Source organism: Cannabis sativa, chromosome 6 (assembly GCF_029168945.1).
Source record: "Cannabis sativa cultivar Pink pepper isolate KNU-18-1 chromosome 6, ASM2916894v1, whole genome shotgun sequence".
In the NCBI taxonomy this organism is placed as follows: Eukaryota; Viridiplantae; Streptophyta; class Magnoliopsida; order Rosales; family Cannabaceae; genus Cannabis; species Cannabis sativa.
In genome coordinates, this window is record NC_083606.1 from 70280122 (window position 1) to 70300122 (window position 20001).

Here is a 20001-nt window from a genome sequence, read left to right on the forward strand (position 1 = left end):
TAATTGTTGTTGAGTGGACTAGCTACCACAATTCCGTATATTGATTTTTTTTAAGTCATATATATGAATCACGATTTTTTTTTTTTTTTTTTTTTTTTGATAATTATATGAATCACGATTACAATTATTAAAAACACAGTTCACATTCGTGTGTAACAACCATATCTCATGTATGTATATATACATACTAGCATATAACACATGGAAAAGAAATAACATTTGTTTAGTTTTGAGCCAATTCTTAATATATAGGCAATTAGATTCCAAAAATAATTAAAAGTGATTGAATGATACTATCTATAGTTAGTAAGTACACATCTCTATTTTTCAATATATATTATATAATAGTATATGAATAATTGAGATCACGTAATGACGTATGCTCTTATATACAGAGAGCTTATAAATTAATATTACCATAACCTAAGTACTGAAAAAAAAAAAATCACTTGAGGCTAGCTCAAAGTGGCCATAGGTGGGTGTGAGTGTTGGAGGGCCTAAGTTCGAGTACAGCTAAAACATGGTTGTAATATATAAACGCTTAAATAAAAAAAAAATATCAGGAAAATATGTTTAAATTGACATAAAATAAATAATTAATAATTCAGTAATTATTATTTATTATCAGCCCAAAACTTTGACCTTCTTCATCACTTCACACACGATCGATTTTATAACAAATATATGTAAGGAATCCATATGTATATTATATTTATTTAGATATCTATAAAAAAGTACAGATACAAATAAAAAAGTCAAATATACCCCTGTGAAGTTGCACTATATAAATGTAAGCTCTCCAACACTTATATGGTAATATATCATTTTAATTAAGATTCTCAATAATCAATATATTGAGCAAAATCTATAATAACATTAGTAAAAATGGAAGTAGAACAAGTCCTCCACATGAATGGTGGTGTCGGCAAAAGTAGCTATGCAAAAAACTCCTCTCTTCAAGTATTGTTACTATATCATGTGCATTGTTTTTCATATATTTATATTTATATATCTTTATATATTAAAAGTGTCTATCTAACGGCATTTATTGATTTAACATTCTTGGTTTAACAGAATATACTTAAAAATAAAAGAATATTCTGTTAAATTTAACGATTAGGTTTTATCTCCGTTAAAAAATAAACCCAATAATTAAACCAAAAAATTAAACAATCTTTTAAATAAACAATCTTTTAAATATTAATAATCTCTTTTTAAATTAAAAAAATCATCTTAGCCACATATCTCTCTAACAAACCTATTTGGGAGAATATTAATAATTTTTTTATTTATTTTTTAAAAAATAAAAATATAGATAAAATATCTAGAAAAGATAATATAAAAGAAGATTGATTGTGTTGGCTTAGAGATTTTTGGGCTTGGGCTTAAAAAAATAATTAAAAAAAAGATGAAATGGGCTGTAATTAGTATTTACCTTATATGTTTGTGCTTATTTTTAGTTTTATTTTTAATTTTACCACCAAGAGGAGAAGGTTGAAAAATATTAGAATATGAAAATATTATTGGTGCTTATTAGTAATTTGCAAAGAATGTGAAAGTCTATAAATATAAAGTTGTGTAGCTATTATTAGATATGAAATGAGATAATAGAACTTTTTTCAATTAGAAGATTAATGTACATTTTACTATTAATAACATACATTATTATAACACAACTATGTTTTACTTACTAAATATACTGACACATATTTTATTTTTATAAAACAAATCGTTCAAATAATTATACTATTTTAATTATTAATTAAAATAAAAAACTAAAATATTAAATAAAACTAACACTACGTGGCTTGGCACGTAACAATCACCTAGTATATATATGATATCTGTATGTATATATAATATAAAAATAATTACTACGTACTTTTTGCTAAAGCTATGGGTACAAATTATAGGGTTTAACAATATATGTTATTAAAGAAAACATTGAATTTTAGTTCTTATGAAGCAGAACCGGCTTTGAGTTGAAATTAATGGACCATAAGCAAAAATAAAAATTTTTGGGATCCTTACTATAAAAATAAATGGTATTTTTAAAAATTATTTAAAAAAATATATTTTTTAAAGTATTTTTTTTTTTATTTAGACCCCTACAAATTATTAGCGTATTTGCTCGATTAAGCTAACATTTTGAGTATTACTGTTTTTTTTCTTTTCTTTTTGTTTTTTATTTCTTATTGTGTTGTTTTTTTTTATATAACAATAGAGAGCGGTGATATCAATTACAAGGCCAATACTAGATGAAAGTATTACAATTTATTGTAATAAAATGTTGCCAAAGTGTTTGCGAATAGCAGACTTGGGTTGTTCCTCAGGCCCCAACACACTCACTGCGGTCTCCAACATTTTTGACATCATTGAAGCCTCTTCCCAATCCTTTAACATCAACTCACCAACTTTTCAAGTTTTCCTTAACGATCTTCCTGGGAATGATTTCAATGCAGTCTTCCGATCTTTATCGAGCTTTTATGAAAAGCTTAAGAAAGACAAAGGTGACAAGTTTGGACCGTGCTTCATCACAGCTATGCCAGGGAGTTTTTATGGAAGGCTTTTTCCAGACAATTCCATGCATATTGTTCACTCTTCTTACAGTTTCCATTGGTTGTCTAAGGTAATTATTAGTTTGTTATTAAGAATGAAAAGTATAAATTTTGTGTCCATGCACCATTTATAGTGTTAATTTAGGATTATATTTACATGTGTAATTAATCTCAAATTCACATATTTAAAACTGATAGATTATGATCATATCCAGGTATAAATTAGAAAAAAAGAGTAAAAATATATTAATTGCGTGTAGAAAGTGTGTGTAATTTATGTGTCTCTAGCATTATTCTTATTTTTATTATATATGTATATATATAAGTCATTCAATTTTATGAAAATGCTATAAATTCTATAAAATTCACTTCCAAAATTACTATTTTAGGAATAATTTTTTAGTCACAACTTATTAGATTTTTGGTGACTACTATCAAAATTTTAAGGGTAGAAAAAATTACTAGCTTAATTATCACTAAAAAGTAGTATTTAGAATACAAGTTATTACTAATTTAATTTAGTCACAATTTTTTTTTTGCTTTGAGTCATAAACAAATTTAATTTGTTGTAACTAAAAGTAAAAAAAAAAAAATATAATAAAATTGCTTTTCTATTATACTGATCGAAAAGTTAATTTGGGTATTATTTTGAGATGAGGATGATTAATTTTGAATATTTAAATGTTCAATTGTATTTATACAATATTATAACGATTAATTGTATATATAAATTAATATTACAAATAAATAATGAAGGTTCCAAGAGAGTTAGTGAATGATGAAAGTGGAGAAGCACATAACAAAGGAAATATTTACATTACGAATACAAGTCCTCCTATTGTGTTCAAATCTTATTTGGATCAATTTCAAAAGGATTTCACAAATTTCTTAAGATATCGTTCTCAAGAAATAGTGAGTGGTGGTATCATGATATTAACATTCATTGGCAGCATTCAAAGTGATTCTCCTAACAATATTTATGAAATACTGGGAAGAACACTGAATGACATGGTCAAAGAGGTATATATATATAAATGTATTAATAATTCTTATTACATTTTTATTTATTTAATTTGAATTATATTAATGTGTTTTGTTTATTAATAATTCAGAATATAATTGAAGCAAAATGTGTAGAGAATTTTAACGTGCCAGCATATTTTCCAAGTGCAAAGGAAGTGAAAGATGTGATTGAGAAAGAAAGAAGTTTGTCTCTACAAAAGCTTAATACTTTCGAAATAGATTGGGATGCAGGCTTCATCACTAGTGATAATATTGATAATGATAAGCATAACAGTGGGAAATATGTGTCTGATTACATAAGAGCTGTTGCAGAGCCTATTTTGGTGACCCAATTTGGAGAAACCATAATGGATGAATTGTTTAATAGGTTTGCTGATAAGGTCAATGAGTCTATGGCCAATGAAAAATGGAAGTATGTCAACTTGGTCATTTCCTTGACAAAGAATTAGTACTCATTTTGATCAACAACTTGTTAGTTGAATAAATTGTTGAATGCATGTACTTCTTTCTGTGAAAAAGAACTTATTATTACTCGTAGTTATAATATATTGCAAATTTTTCTTTGCATGGTTTTGATTAATTAATTCTTATAATTTTTTCATTACACACACTACAAAAAAATTGCCACTAAAATATGCTGTAGATTTCTTAGCCAGGACTTAGTTTGAAGACTCAAAAGAATGTGACACCCTCATGATCCTAGCTAACAAACTTACTCTTCAAGACAGCCCCACTTTTGACAAGCCAGAATTATATCGCAACACCATAGGAGCATTACAATACCTCACAATGACCCGACCTAATCTTGCCTATTCTGTAAACAAGTTAAGTCAGTATCTGAAAAATCCAACAATTCATCATTGGAATGCCTGCAAGAGAATGTTTCGGTATATCAAAGGCACAACTCACCTAGGCCTTCACTTCAAGCCATCCACATTACTCAATTTGGAAGCATATTCAGATACCGATTGGGCATCTAGCCTTGATGATCGAAAATCCACAAGTGGATTCTGTCTATTTCTTGGTGGAAACCTAATAGACTGGAGTTCAAGAAAACAAAAAGTTGTAGCTTGATCCAGCACTGAATCTGGATATCGAGCTCTAGCCTCTGTTGCAACTAAAACAGTGTGGATAAGTTCCCTTCTTGGTGAACTCGGCATCAACCTTCAAAAGACACCACTTGTTACACTAGAACAAAGCACATAGAACTTGATGTGCATTACATTCGAGAACAAATAGTAGAAAAGACGATTGAAGTTTGTTACATCCCCACACAAGATCAAACAGCTGACCTTTTTACTAAACCACGGTCATCTCCGAGGTTTCAATTTCTATGTAACAAGCTAAATTTGGTGAGCACCAAACATATAGCTTGAGGGGGGTATCAGGACAGTTAGTTTAGTTATTTACTGTTAAATGTTAGTTGTTAACAGCTGTACTTGTAACCGTTTCTGTTACTTCTCAAGTGTACTCTTTCTCATATATATAAATATCAATCTTGAGCCTCTGTTATTCACACAAGCTCACTTCACAATTATTCATCTTCTCTAGTGAAAAAAAAAAAAGAATAATAATGTAATTATAATTAAACAACAGGAATAAACCAAAACTATTAAATATTTAATTTATACTTGTAGTTGTAGTTATAAGCTAGCTTAGCAAGTAGAGGAGTAATAATAGTACTTATGTATAAACAGTAATCCGAATTATATATCCGAATGGTGTATTGTTATTGGTCAAAAAAAAATATTGGGCAATAATAAGAATAAATTAAATGAGAGGGATTAATGATTTATTTATAAATAGGTGATATAATTAATTAATTAGTACTATATATTGAGACAATACTGTAATAAACACGTAGATCAGATTATAGACCGACGTACGTGATGCTAGGGCAAATTTGAATTCAGTAAGTTGGAGTTGGAGCTATATACACAATAATATTCTTTTAATTTCTTCCTCACACTCATCAAGTGATCAAGAAATTGTCTAAAAGAATCTAACTAAAGGTATCATCATATATATATTTCTCTTCTTGTTACTTTCCTTATATTATGATCATATTATATATTTTATTAATCGAAATCATCATTTTTTGCTTATTATATACAATTTCTTGTAATTCAATGTATGTACTTTGTTGATCAAATATAGAAGAAAGGTACAATTATATATACATTCTCTTCCCTGGAGAACCCACATGCCTTAAAGATAGAGCATCTTGATGGGGCGTACTGCCGTGATCGAAATCAAAAGAGCAATGAAATTATATTTGATCATCTTCCTCTCTCACGGGCAAAAAAGATTATCCAATTTCAGCCCTATTTTGATCGGGTCACTGGTGCTGACGTTAAATTTGTCATAAGTTCTGAAAAAGGGTATGAAATTCTTAAACTTGGTGACTTAAATTGGAGACCTTTACCGCCAAATTATCGCAAAGGACAACAAATGCTGATGTTGAAAGATAGGGAGAAACTAGTATTTTTTCAAATTCCTCGACGAGGTAGTACTACTTCCCAGTTTGGGATAACTTGGTTTGATCCAATTACAGAAAAAATTGAGATTATGAAAGATTTTCCAAGAAATGTTATCAATGATATACCACTATAGGCGACAGTTTAAAACTGTGGCCTATAGTATAGGCTGCGGCCGTCGCCTATAGTGTTCAATATAGGCGATAGTTTTAAACTGTAGCCCATACTATTTTCCCGACTGTTTTTAATTGTCGTCTATTCTACCTGGTATTCGCGATGCTCGTATAGGCGACGGTTTTATGGAGTGTCGGGCATTCTTTACTTGACAGTGTAAAACCGACGGGAATTTGAGGTTTTTTAGTAGTGACTATAAATAGATATATAAAATAATATAACTTTATTGTATAAATTATAAATGTGAGAATTTCGTCATGGATAAGAGATAGGGGACATTAATGATGAATTGGAAAATTTTATTTTTATCCTATAAGATGTTGAAATTAATGGACAATAAAACTTAATAAGTTTAGTTTTATTATTTTTATTGTATTGAAAGATACTAATAGGAATAGCAATATATAGTATTAGGAAAACATTAAGATATACATTACTATTTTTCATTGACTTCTATCTATCTTAATATACTACCAGTAGTATATTATAATTTATTTAGAATGCACTCAACTCCAATAGAGTCAAATAATAGTGTTTATCCTATTGGTAATGTCAATCAAGAAATCTTAGATTTTTCCAAGGTTGTAGAAATTGAAATGCACCAATAACTAGATGTTACCTTTTGTGGTGCTTCTTTAAATTTTTTTTTTTTTTACAACAATTTCTCTGGTTTTTTTTATTTATAATTTTTTGTACAATTTTTTTTGTTGGTGAATTAGTTTTATTATTATTAATAGACTATTATTATTTAGCATCTTAAGATACTAATTACTATATAAATATATGACACTTAATAATTGATTAGCAATTTTTCATGTTATCATACCACACTATATGTCCTTGTTTAATATAATTTTTTTTAATAATTATCTAATTATATTAATAAAAGTAAAATATATGATTATAATACACAAATTTTGACGGGAGCTACCATAATTATCTTTTGTTTTTATTTTTTAATGATTATTTGTTATCATAAATTATTTTTGGGAGATTTTCAATAATATACGTAAATTGTAAAAAAAAATATGTAATTCTTCTCAACTATTTTAATCAATCTCATACCATAATAGGGAAACTTACAAAAATACTGTTTTTTTACCAAATATTTTCAAAAATACTAGGACACGGCAAACTTTATATTTTTACTGTCCAAGCCCATTTTTATTTCTTTTATACTGCCCAAGCCCAATATATTTACTTTTATACTGTAAATAGTAACAAAACACAAACAGCACCTCTCCTTCGTGGTTGGGGACGAACAAATCAACACCAGAATTATAGAAACACCAGAAAAAAACCATAAAATCTGGCAAAGAGAAAAAATTACTAAATCAACAATAAATTACTGTTTTGTAGTTTAATTTTACTGTTGTTTTAATATGGGAAAAAATACCACGTAAATGAAATATTATGAAAAATAACAGGACATGGAATTTATACTAGTTCTCATAAAGAGCAATGGACAATGGGAAAAAGAACATAATTATTTCAAGAGAATGTGACAATGCTTGAAAACAACACAACAACACTTGAAAATAACACACCAACAACAGACTCATACACATTGGAACACCAATTAGAAGTAGGAGGAGAGTCAAAAACAAGAGAATTTGAAAACGACAAATTCAACATAGTTGACTATGCGAAGCTGGTTGCTAAAAAAATGGTAGAATAAAAATTTGAAAACAACAGTAAAAAACTAGATCCAGAAATCGACATCAACAACGCGAAGTTAATAACAGACAAACACCAACCAGAAGTTGAAAAAGGTCAGGCATACAAAGACAAGGAAACACTGAAGAAAGTTTACAGCTTCTACGCAATCAAAAACAACTTCCAATACAGTTTTTGAAAACATATTTAATTGGGATTCAGTAAGAAATTTTTTAATATCTTCAATAACAGAGTAATAACCAGAGTTTATAACTCTGGAATGGTAGTATTCCGATCGGGTGTACTTATAAAAAACATAAAAAAAACACTACTAAAACAACACAAAAAAAAAAATAAAGAACATAAAAACAAGCATTAAAAAACTCTGGAATGGTAGTATTCCGATCGGGTGTACTTGGATTCCCAATCCTATAAAAAATATAAGAAAATACTACTAAAACAAAACTAAAACAACACAAAAAAAAAAATAAAGAATATAAAAAACAAGCATAAAAAACAATAACAAAATATGCCATAAGAGCTTTCAAAAGATACAATACCACCACTCACAAAACCAGAGCTAACTATAACCCCAAAAAAGAAAAGAAAACATAATTAGTAAAAACAACAAAAACCCAATAAAATTTATGTCGTTTTAGAAAAAATAAATAGAGAAAAAAAGAGATTTTTTTTTACTTAGAAAGTTTGAGTTGTTTGGTGTTCTTCTTCTTCCTCTGTATTGTTCTTCTTGAAGATATTCTTACTGAGATATGCTGTCTTCACCAAGAGAGCCTCCACACTCCATCATCGTTTCAAGTAATTTCTTTCAGCACACCCGCAAAAAATTTCTCTCTATAAATATCTTTATTTTCTCTCTCAAAACTCAAGTGAAAAAATGAATGAAAGGAATGAGCTTTGTAAGTTTTTGAAATAGTGAAGAATGGAGAGAAGGGTTTTATGTAAAGTTCTTGGTTGATGGTCTTTATCTTGACACCAATCTCAAAAAATTTTCTATAAACATCAACCCACAAAAAGAGATAGAGAGAGAAACAAAATACATTTATAAGCTTGGGAATGGGAATCACGTGGGTGATGGGTGAGTTGTCTTCAATTTCAAATTTAAGTAATAATAAAGTTGTCAATGAAGAAGGTAAAAACCAGAACTGAGAGGAGAAGCTATGAGCTGAAAAGAGAGACACGAAGGCACGAAAAATATCTGAAAGACTTGCCCAAAACAGGGCAGTGTACTCTTTATTTATAGACCAATAGAACAGTACAAAAGCAGAGTAAAAAATTGTTACACAGTAAAGCACTTTACAACCAATTAATCCGAAAAATAAGCAAAACTAATTAACAGAAAAGCTAACTGTTAAGAGATTATTAATTGGTTAACATCCCCCCTCAAACGAAAAGGAGTGTCACACATCTTGAGTTTGGACCGAAGATAGAGAAACCGATCTGTTGACATGGGCTTTGTTAAGGCATCTGCAACTTGGTCTATAGCTGGTACATAGCGAACGGAGATTTGTTTAGAGAGGATGAGGTCTCTAACAAAGTGTAAGTCGATCTCAATATGTTTTGAACGTGCATGGAAGACTGGATTTGCAGCAATAGCAGCTGCACTTTGGTTGTCCACCCATAAAATTGGACAATGAGGAGAAGTAATGTGTAACTCTGAAATAAGTGAGACCAACCACTTGATTTCAGCAGCTGCATTTGCTAAAGCCCTGAACTCACTCTCACTACTGGACCGAGCCACAACTTGTTGTTTCTTGGCAGACCAAGACACAAGATTACCCCCAAAAAACATCACATAACCCCCGGTGCTACGTCTGTCATCAACACATGATGCCCAATCGGCATCAGAATAACCTTCTAAAGTTAAAGACGGGGTTGGTGTGATATGTAAACCATGATGAATAGTGCCTTTGAGATACCGCATAAGTTGCTTGCAGGCTTCCAAATGTAGAGTTGTGGGAGCATGAATAAACTGGCTAAGTTTATTGATAATGAATGCTACATCCGGTCTTGTGAGAGTTAGGTATTGTAAGGCACCCAATGTACTTCTATAAAGTGTATGATCACCAATAGGTTCTCCTTCAGTAAGAGATAGCTTAAGAGATGAACTTGTAGGGTTAGAGCAAGGTTTGGATCCTTGCATGTTGAGACGAACAAGTAAATCAGTGATATACTTTGTTTGTGACAAATACATGCCTGAATGATCTCGATGAATCTCCACACCAAGGAAATAATGAACCGGTCCTAAGTCCTTTAAAGAGAAGGACTTGTTGAGATCAGAAATCAGCTTGGAGATGAGTGAAACATTAGGACCAGTTATTAAAAAAATCATCAACATAGACAAGGAGAATGATAATGTTGTTACCCGAGCCATAGGTGAACAAGGAAGTGTCCGATTTTGATGCACTAAATCCCCATTCCAGAAGCTTATCTCGAAGTGTTTGATTCCATGCACGAGGTGCCTGCTTTAATCCATAGAGAGAGCCTTGTGAAGTTGACACACATGAGTGGGTTTTGTAGGATCAACAAAGCCTTCAGGTTGGCTCATGTAGACAACTTCATGAAGTTCACCATTTAGAAAAGCATTGGAGACATCCATTTGCTTGACATGCCAATGAAGGGACACGGCTAGAGTAAGGATAATTCTCACTGTGGCCGGTTTGACAACAGGAGAGAATGTGTCCTCATAATCTATTCATGGTGTTTGTAAATACCCCTTAGCAACAAGCCTTGATTTTAGTCTATCAAGGTTTCCATAGGCATCAAGTTTCACTTTGTGAATCCATTTATTTCCAATCACTGTCATATGTGGAGAATAAGGAACCAAGGACCGTGTACCTGCCCTTTTTAGAGCATCAAACTCTTGATTCATAGCTTTAAACCACCTTGGATTGTTTAGAGCAGCTGTGGTGTTTTTGGGCTCAGAAGGAATGAGTGACTCAGGTAGAGGATATTTTGTAGCAGTAAAAGCTTTTGGTTTCCTTATACCACTTAGAGACCGTGTTTGCATAGGATGAGTCCTTAGAGAGGGGTTATCCGTGAGTGAGGTTTGTGTTGGTACATTATGTGGCACATCAGGTAAAAGGGGTGATGGAAGTACTATGTCCTGTATGGGATTAATACTAGCCGTTGGAGTAGTGGAGTGTATTGTTGGGTTTATGGTACTTTCTGCAGGAAAAGAGGATAAAGTGGCCGGTTGTGTATTATTTAATACATTGTGAGTGGTATGGGATGTAGGGACATCATTGGAAGTTGTGTCTAGGTTGGCATTTTGTGAGTTAATAGGTGTTATAGGACATGGGAAAGTGTTTATAGCCGTGGCATGTTGTGAGTTAAAGGGAGTGACAGTATGTGGTCCTTGAGGTATGGTGGCAGGTGGTATAGGTACATTAGGTGGTCCTTGTATAGTGGCAGGTGGTATAGTGACATTAGGTGGTCCTTGGTGTATTGTGTGGTCTTGTCCCTCATTAGCCGTGGTGTTAGAAGATGAGAGAGAAAGAAGAACACCATTATTAGTATATGTAGCATTATTATTTGTTTGAAATGTAAAAGTAGGTTGTGGAGTGAAGGACCATACCTGAGTGGTTGTTGCTTTTGATGACTGAGACAAAGCAGGGAAATGGCCTTCATTGAAGGTGACATTTCGTGAGATATATATCCTGCCAGTTGGATGTTCACATAGATACCCTTTATGGTGAGAGGAATAGCCCAAGAATATGCACTCCTGAGACCTCAAATCAAGTTTGTGAGTATTATATGGTCTTAAGTGGGGAAAGCAACTACACCCAAAAGACTTTATCATATTGTAATCTGGTTTAGTACCAAAGAGACACTCATAAGAACTCCTATTACCAATAACTGGTGTGGGAAGTCTATTGATGGTGAAAACAGCACATGCCATGACATACCACCAATAATCCATACTCAAACCAGCATGAGCTAATAATGTGAGACCAGTTTCAGTGATGTGTCTGTGTTTGCGCTCCGCACGACCATTTTGTTCACTTGTTCTAGGACAAGGATGTTGAAAATGGATCCCTTGGTCAGATAGGAAACGAGCAAATGGTCTATATTCACCACCCCAGTCAGCTTGGACACTTTTAATAGGTAGATTAAATTGTTTTTCCACAAGACTTTTAAACTTGATAAAGACATCAAAGGCATGATTTTTTTGAGTTAAGGGAAAAATCAAACAGTATCTACTATAATCATCAAGAAAATGAACATAGTATTTGAAACCATCTTTGGACACAACATGGGAAGGACCCCACAAATCAGTGTGTATAAGAGCTAGAGGTTGGGTGGCCCTACTGGTGGATAAAGAAAAAGGCAATTTATGGCTCTTGCCTTGATGAAAAGCATTGCAAAATTGTAATGCTTTAATAGACCCTGTATGAGAAATGTGAGGTAAAAGTTTGGCCAAGGTATTATCAGCAGGATGTCCTAATTTTAAATGCCAACTATTAACATCATTAAATTTGGACGCAGAATAAACTTGAGGAGAAACATCAAAAATATCTTTTGTACTTTTATTAATTTCTTGAGAGTTACAAGAATTATTTAGTACATTTGAATGACACATACAAGAACAAGTACAACAAGAGGTATCTACCCTAGAGCTTGTAGCAAGATGACATTGAATGGCCGAGTTCGATGACTCTCCAAGTTGGTATAAACCATCTTTAGCCCTTCCTTTAAGAAGCACTGTCCCTGTTAGCTTGTCCTTAACAAAACAACAAGATTTATGGAATTCAAGAAAGACATCATTGTCAGTGGTGAGTTGAGAAACACTAACTAGGTTTTTCTTGATAGCAGGAACATGTAAAATATTTTGCAAATGTAAGGAAGAGGAAGGACTAGAGGGGATAGATAACTGACCAATATGGGATATGAGTAATTGCTTACCATTGCCCACGGCTAGGGTCTCAGTGCCCTGGTATGGAATAGCAGTGTCAAGATGAACATTGCCATGGCTGACATGATTAGTGGCACCAGTATCCACATACCAAAGGTCATCGTCTCCCATGTCAGGAAGCATAGTTGTGGTTAAAGCCTGTGGATCATAGGTAGAGTCAATTTCAGTTAAAAAAGCTTGGGAAGAAGAGGAACTACCATACTTAGGGGTGATGAAATTCTTATCAAAGCGGTAGTGACAAACAGCCGCTGTATGACCAATGCGAAGGCACACTTGACACAACAGTTTGGAGCCATTTCCACGTCCATAGAAGCACCCTTGAGAACGACCAGTTTCATTGTTGTGAGGACGAAAGGGAGAGGCACCAGAACTGTGATTCCCACCATTTCTTGACTGGTTTACACTCAAATTGGCCTGCATCTTGAGTGAAAGATCTGTGAAAGTGCTATGATGTTCTAACCTTGTTTCATGAGAAAGTAACAAGGCTTGAACTTCCTCAAATGAAAGATTGTCACTGCGAGAAGTGATGCCCGAAACCACTGGGTCAAAATCAGGTCCAAGACCATTCAAGAGTTGGAGAACCAAATCTTGAGTAGAAACTGGTGAGCCAGAAATTGCTAGTGCATCGACAGTAGCTTGAGCCTTTTCCACATATTCAGCAATAGGTGAATTTCCTTTTTGAAGTCTTGAGAAATTACCTTTGAGTTGTAGGAGCCGATCCTTGGTTTGGCTTGAAAATCTTTGTTCAAGAGCCCTCCAAACCGAAGATGAAGTGGTGAATGTGGCTACGGAAGCGAGGATCGGTTCAGACATAGAGGATCGAATCCAAGAAAGGAGGAGTTGGTCCTTCTTTTTCCAGTGCAGGTACTCGGGATTGGGAGCGCCATTGATGAGAGTTGGGGTTGGTGTTACATCTGAGAACAAGATCTGATCAAGATCATGTCCTATAACAGTGGGGACAACTTGTGATTTCCATGAGAGATAGTTGATTCGGTCAAGTTTGATGGTGAGGGAAGACGTCAGCGAATTAGAGAACGGATTTCAGTGAACGGCGGAAGCAGGAGGAGCAGCGGGAGCCATTGTTGCCCGAAGATCGCAGGTGGAAGATTCCATTGACGCTAGTCAAGAACAATGATACCATGAAGAAGGTAAAAACCAGAACTGAGAGGAGAAGCTATGAGCTGAAAAGAGAGACACAAGGGCACGAAAAATATCTTAAAGACTTGCCCAAAACAGGGCAGTGTACTCTTTATTTATAGACCAATAGAACAGTACAAAAGCAGAGTAAAAAACTGTTACACAGTAAAGCACTTTACAACCAATTAATCCGAAAAATAAGCAAAACTAATTAATAGAAAAGCTAACTGTTAAGAGATTATTAATTGGTTAACAGTCAAATCATCCCATTTTAAAGCACTATTTTTTTAAAAAATGAAGAGATTAAACCTCATAAAGACACCTATAAGCCACATAATATATAAAAACCTATAACTAATGTCCATATTTTTGAATCAAGGCAGTATACTGACAAATTAAAAAAAAACAGTAAAAATGTTATATTGGGCGTGTCACAATATAATTGTAAAATTATTGGAAAAGTTAGTAAATGATGTAAATTTCCCTAATAAAAATTAATATCATCTCTTTTTTTGTCATTTTCTTAAGCCCGTGCTTATCATTTTTTCCCCTTTTCTTTCTTTATTGCATTTGCATGGTAACTTTTTGTTTATTTTTCTTTTCTTTATTATTTATTAGTGCATCTCCAATGCTATTTTTTTTACATAACATATAAAATATTTTACTTTTCAACATTTTTCAACAAAAAAATGGGTATTGTGGCCAAGCAACAACAATGCTGTCTTTTTTTTATTATTATTATCTCTTAAATATTAAATAAATTATTTTTAAATTGTATAAAAAATAGTTAGTGGGTTAGATAGATATAGCGCTACACGTTGCCTGCATTGGAGATGACCATATAATTTTAATTGAAAAATTTTAACTTTTTTTTTGAAAATAAGCGTAGATATATACATGAAAAAAAGATACTAGACCTCTCGGTCATTACACAAAATGTTCTCCGGTAAGGAGTCAATCAGAATGGATCCGTACATCTGGTTGTTAAAAGCCCAATAAGCGACATTATGGGCCAAAAAATTACAAGACCTACTAATGTTCGAGAAATTACAACAAATGAAATGAGGAGAAGACCTAGTGCAAAAGGAGGCATAGTTCTCTAGAGCCCAATGGGACGCCTTCCCATTAAGGGCGTCGATTGCTAGCCTCGAGTCACTCTCCACGATAATATACTTAATGTAAAGCCCGCTTAGTTAATTTGGAAATTAGCAGTTAATTAGCAGTTATTTATGTTAATCATGAAATTATTTATAGCCATTTAAATAATTTAGTATTGATATTTATGGAATTCAGATATGCATGAGTATGTTATCAGTAGCTTTTATATTTCGCATTTCCGGTGTCCGGTATTTTGGAACGCGGCGTTTGGCTCAGTAGAAATCACAACTTAGTATGTTAGTATTTTGGGGACGGGTTTTAGACATTGGGAATGTCGGGAATGGCCGGGAATTTAGAATGTCCCAAAAATACCCCTTTAGTATGATTTATGTGATTTTATGGAGGAGGGGCAAAATGGTCTTTTTGCCCCATTAGTGTTTTGTCTTATATGATTTAATAAATGAATTAAATGTTTATTTTTAAATAATCTTTTGGCTGAAATGGATTTAATAAAATGTTAATATATGCTTGAAAAATCCTTTTCCTCTCTTTTCCAACACTTAGTCAAAAATTGAAAGTTTCAAAAGAAAACTCTCTTCCTTTTCCTCTCTCTTTTTCGGCTGAAACAAGGGGTTCTAAGCTGGGTTTTTCTTCAATTCTCAAAGCTAAATTCATCCTAATTGTGAACTCTAGGTTGTGGTATGTAAATTCTAACTCTTCCTCTTTAATTTGCTTGAGAAAAATGATGAAAAGTGATGATGCATGCATGTTGTTTTAGATGTTGTTGCTGCTGCTTTCTGTGGTTATTTTATGTGGTTCAAAGCATGTTAAATTGATAGGAATTAAGCTATGTTGAAAGCATGTAGGTTAGATTGTTAAGCTTTTAGTTTTTATGGGAAAAAGTATGAATTTTGGAAGGAAAATGTTGTGATTATTTTCTGTGTTGTTGCTGTTGTTCTTGTTAGTTTGCAGAGGTGATATTATGCTTAGTTATGTTGAATTAAGTTGGTTTGCATGCTTGTTTAGGTGGTTTGCTCAAGCTTGAGTTTGGAACTCAAAGCTTGAGCTCCAATGGCAAATTTTGTATTTGTGGTTTCTGGGTAGGTTTGTTGCCTTGGATTTGTTCTTTAGGGTATTTAGAACAGGTCTGGAAAGTTTGGGACCAATTGGGGTCGAATTGGTCAAGTTATGAGATTTTATGGTTGCTGCCTGCGAGGAACCGGAATTCCGGTTGAGCATCCGGAATTCCGGATGGGGGTTCGAAATTTCCTAACCGGAATTCGGTTGGGCAACCGTCTGCTCACGGTTGGGGGATTTTTCAGAACCCTAGTTTTCCTCGTTTTTGGGTTTTTAGGGGTATTGCCATGCTTTTTATCGATAGGGAAACTTTTAGTTTCAAGTTTTAGTCCCCGGGAAGTGATTTAGCGTGTCACTTATAGCGTTGTGATTTTTATGGTTTAGGAGCCGATGTCCGCCGTTCGGCTTCGGTCGGGTTGGACGCACACCTGAAATCGGAATCCAGGTAAGATTAGTATAACAGTATGCATATGTAGATTACATGTTTAGCGTGCATGTAGGAAGCCTGCTAGATTACATTAGTTATGTATTTAGGCTTCGAACCATCCAACCCTGTCACGTCGGTACGAGTGGAGTATGACCAAATGGAGTATGACCGGCTCGACCGATCAGGCTGACACTTGGTTGGTGGTTCAGAGCTATTGACCTATCCCGTCGGTACGGTGGAGTATGACCAGCGGCGGAGTATGACCGGTTCGACCGATCGGGAGGATACTAGTCAATAGTACCGTCCCCCGAACGTTCAAAACTCAGTACCATGTTGGACATGGCAGTAGTGCTCAGTCCCATGTTGGACATGGCGCATGGCGGGACTCAGTATCGTGTTGGACATGGCAGTCAGTTTTATGTATGATATTAGTATGCTTTTCTTACTGAGTCTGTCGACTCACAGTTTACGTTCATGTGTAGGTAAAGGCAAGGCTGTAGCTGATGGACCGTGACCGAGCATATGAGATTGTACATGTCGGGGCGGTTAGGCCTGGAGCGTATGATCCTCGGGACGAGGCTGAGATTTTTGTAACTGTCGTTAGACGACTTTATTTTGATGTAAAAGTTGAACAGTTAAAACGTTTGTAAATATTTTTATAAATCGGGATCCCGAGACTTTTTGTAAAACGGTTTATAAGTTTAATGAAAAAGCAAAATTTTAATTAATCACGTTTTTCCATAAACCTCGTTGATTAGCAACGAGCTGCACAGTACGTTTAAAAATCACGTAATACGCCTAAGATAGTTAGGGTGTTACAATTTGGTATCGTAGCCGCTGTGTTGTCTTCCGAAGATCGTCACGACATGTACAATCATCATCAGCAGTTAGCTCGGTTCACGGTTCAGTAAGCCTTTATTGCTTTAGTAGTTTATTTTATTCAGTTATGAAAAAGAAAAGCCTGTTAGGAAGCATGTTAGTAGCCTGATAGTAGAATAGGCGCATGTTTCATTTCTAATTTCCAAATTAAGCGGCATTAGTAAGCTCGCCTTGAATACGACCTGATATGCCAACTCTTGGTTTCGCAGGCGGTTCTAACTAGATGGACGCCAGGCGGACTACCAGGAGTCGGGGCAACTCCGTGGGGTCGAATCAGGGAGAGGGAGCTCGGTTTCCCCCACCTGCTAGGGGCCGAGGTAGAGGTCCCCGAGGAAGGGCTCGTGGTCGGGGTGTTGAGGACCCGCCACAGGCTGCCCAGGCTCCCCCAGCCGATCAGGGAGCCCCGAACTGGGAGTTGCGGTTTGCGGTGATGCAAGCCCGGATCGAAGAACAAGACCTCGAGATTCAGAGGTTGAGACAGCAGGGTGCTCCTGCAGTTCCAGTGCCAGTAGTTCCAGTGGCACCTGCCCCTGCTGCCCAGGCCGAGATAGTGGTGGCGGCCCATAGATTGGAACCATTGTATGAGCGGTTCCGGAAACAAGCACCTCCGGTATTCCTGGGAGGTCCAGATGTATCGAAAGCCGAGCAGTGGCTTACGGTGATCACCAGAATCTTGAACTTCATGGGTGTCACCGGTAACGACAGAGTGGTGTGCGCCACATTTCAGTTCCAGGAGGATGCCCTGGTATGGTGGGACATGGTGTCTCAGATTCACGATGTCACCACCATGACCTGGGAAAGGTTCCAAGAACTCTTCAACGCGAAATACTATAATGAGGCGGTCAGAAGCGCCAAGAGGAAAGAGTTCGTTCACCTGACCCAGCGGGAGAACATGAGTGTCACTGAGTATACTACTCAGTTTGACCGGTTGGCGAGGTTAGCCTCGGGAATTGTGCCGACCGACTTCAGCAGGAAGGAGAAGTATTTGGACGGGTTGAGTCCCAAGATCAGGCATGACCTGATGATTACCACTGACGACAGCACCACCTATGCTCAGATGGTGGAGAAGGCACTGCGAGCTGAGGGCGCAGTGGGGTGTATGTCAGAATCAGCCAGTACTCCGATTGGTGGCGGGGCTCCTACCCCTCCTGCATCAGGCTTCAGCAGGGGAGTAGTGGTTCGGCCATTGATCAGAGGAAGAGGGCACCCACTGCTTCCGGCGGCTCGAGTCAGAACAAGAGGTTCCGGGGGAACCAGAACAGAGGGAGTCGTCCTGGTGGTACTGAGACCCGATTCTCCTACCCCGAGTGCCCTAGCTGCAAGAGGCACCATCGGGGAGAGTGCAAGGGGCAGGGATGCTTTCATTGTGGCATGCCCGGGCACTTCAAGAGGGAATGTCCCCAGCTCCGGTCAGAGGCACCGAGAGCTCCAGCGATACCCACTCCAGCCAGGGTGTTCGCTATCACGCAGGCTGATGCAGATGCCAGCCCATCAGTTGTTACAGGTCAGCTCTTTATTAGCAACTCGTTTTATTCAGTGCTGTTTGATTCTGGGGCTACACGTTCTTATGTGGCGGCCAGAGTCTTTAGTAAGTTGGGTAGACCCTTTGATAGATATGAATCAGGGTTTGGAACCCTGTTACCTGGCGGAGAATTGGTTATCTCCAATAGGTGGATTAGGTCTATGCCGATCAGGATAGATGGTAGAGAGTTAAGCGCTGATCTGATAGAGATGAGCTTAGTCGAATTTGATATTATTTTAGGAATGGATTTCCTATCTAAGTATTCGGCGAGCATTGACTGTAAGAGGAAGATGGTGGTCTTCCAACCGGAAAGTGAAGAACCGTTCGTGTTTGTGGGTTCGGTTCAGGGATCTCGGATCCCGGTGATCTCGGCTATGTCAGCGAGAGAATTATTGCACGGGGGGTGCTTAGGGTTTCTGGCCGTGGTGGTGGACACCACTCGGCCAGACACCATTCGGCCAGAGGACATCAGTGTGGTTCGGGAATTTTTGGACGTTTTTCCCGAAGAACTTCCAGGGTTACCACCTCAGTGGGAGATTGACTTCGTGATTGACTTGGCACCAGGGGTGGATCCGGTTTCCAAAGCCCCGTATAGGATGGCTCCAGCTGAACTTAAGGAGTTAAAGATTCAGCTCCAAGGGTTGCTTGACATAGGGTTCATTCGGCCCAGTGTGTCACCTTGGGGAGCCCCGGTTTTGTTCGTGAAGAAGAAGGATGGATCTATGAGAATGTGCATCGACTACAGAGAGTTGAACAAGCTGACGGTGAAGAATAAATATCCATTACCTAGGATCGATGACTTGTTCGATCAGCTTCAGGGGAAGACGGTCTTTTCTAAGATTGATCTCCGCTCGGGTTATCATCAGTTGAGAATCCGAGAGGAGGACATTCCAAAGACGGCTTTCCGCACTAGGTATGGACACTACGAGTTTCTGGTTATGTCATTCGGACTAACCAACGCTCCTGCAGCATTCATGGACCTGATGAATAGAGTATTCAAGGATTTCCTCGATATCTGTGTGATTGTGTTTATCGACGAC

The 20001-nt window shown here is 35.9% G+C and overlaps 2 protein-coding genes across 2 annotated transcripts; one reads left to right on the forward strand and one right to left on the reverse strand.

Annotated features, from left to right (window-relative positions):
* Positions 1 to 885: 885 nt before the first annotated feature.
* LOC115724677 (S-adenosyl-L-methionine:benzoic acid/salicylic acid carboxyl methyltransferase 3-like) lies at positions 886 to 5560 on the forward strand. Its single transcript, XM_030654017.2, has 4 exons — positions 886 to 960; positions 2225 to 2629; positions 3315 to 3578; positions 3671 to 5560. The coding sequence occupies exons 1-4, from the start codon at positions 886 to 888 to the stop codon at positions 4028 to 4030; spliced, it is 1104 nt and encodes a 367-aa protein (XP_030509877.2). The 3' UTR covers positions 4031 to 5560.
* Positions 4499 to 10280, reverse strand: LOC133039386 (uncharacterized mitochondrial protein AtMg00810-like). Its single transcript, XM_061118272.1, has 2 exons — positions 9343 to 10280; positions 4499 to 4745 (listed from the first exon to the last, which is right to left on the reverse strand). Exons 1-2 carry the CDS (start codon positions 10278 to 10280, stop codon positions 4499 to 4501), a joined length of 1185 nt encoding a protein of 394 aa, XP_060974255.1.
* Between the last annotated feature and the right edge of the window lie 9721 nt (positions 10281 to 20001).

What these genes read in the sequence shown, in the direction of transcription:
- LOC115724677 (XM_030654017.2), top strand. Translation starts at nt 886, where the DNA reads ATGGAAGTAGAACAAGTCCTCCACATGAATGGTGGTGTCGGCAAAAGT. An exon ending in CAAAAAACTCCTCTCTTCAA is followed by an intron (nt 961 to 2,224) that starts GTATTGTTACTA and finishes ATATAACAATAG; the next exon opens with AGAGCGGTGATATCAATTAC. An exon ending in TGAATGACATGGTCAAAGAG is followed by an intron (nt 3,579 to 3,670) that starts GTATATATATAT and finishes TTAATAATTCAG; the next exon opens with AATATAATTGAAGCAAAATG.
- LOC133039386 (XM_061118272.1), bottom strand. Translation starts at nt 10,280, where the DNA reads ATGGCTCGGGTAACAACATTATCATTCTCCTTGTCTATGTTGATGATT. An exon ending in AAGCCCATGTCAACAGATCG is followed by an intron (nt 4,746 to 9,342) that starts GTTTCTCTATCT and finishes TGTCTTTTGAAG; the next exon opens with GTTGATGCCGAGTTCACCAA.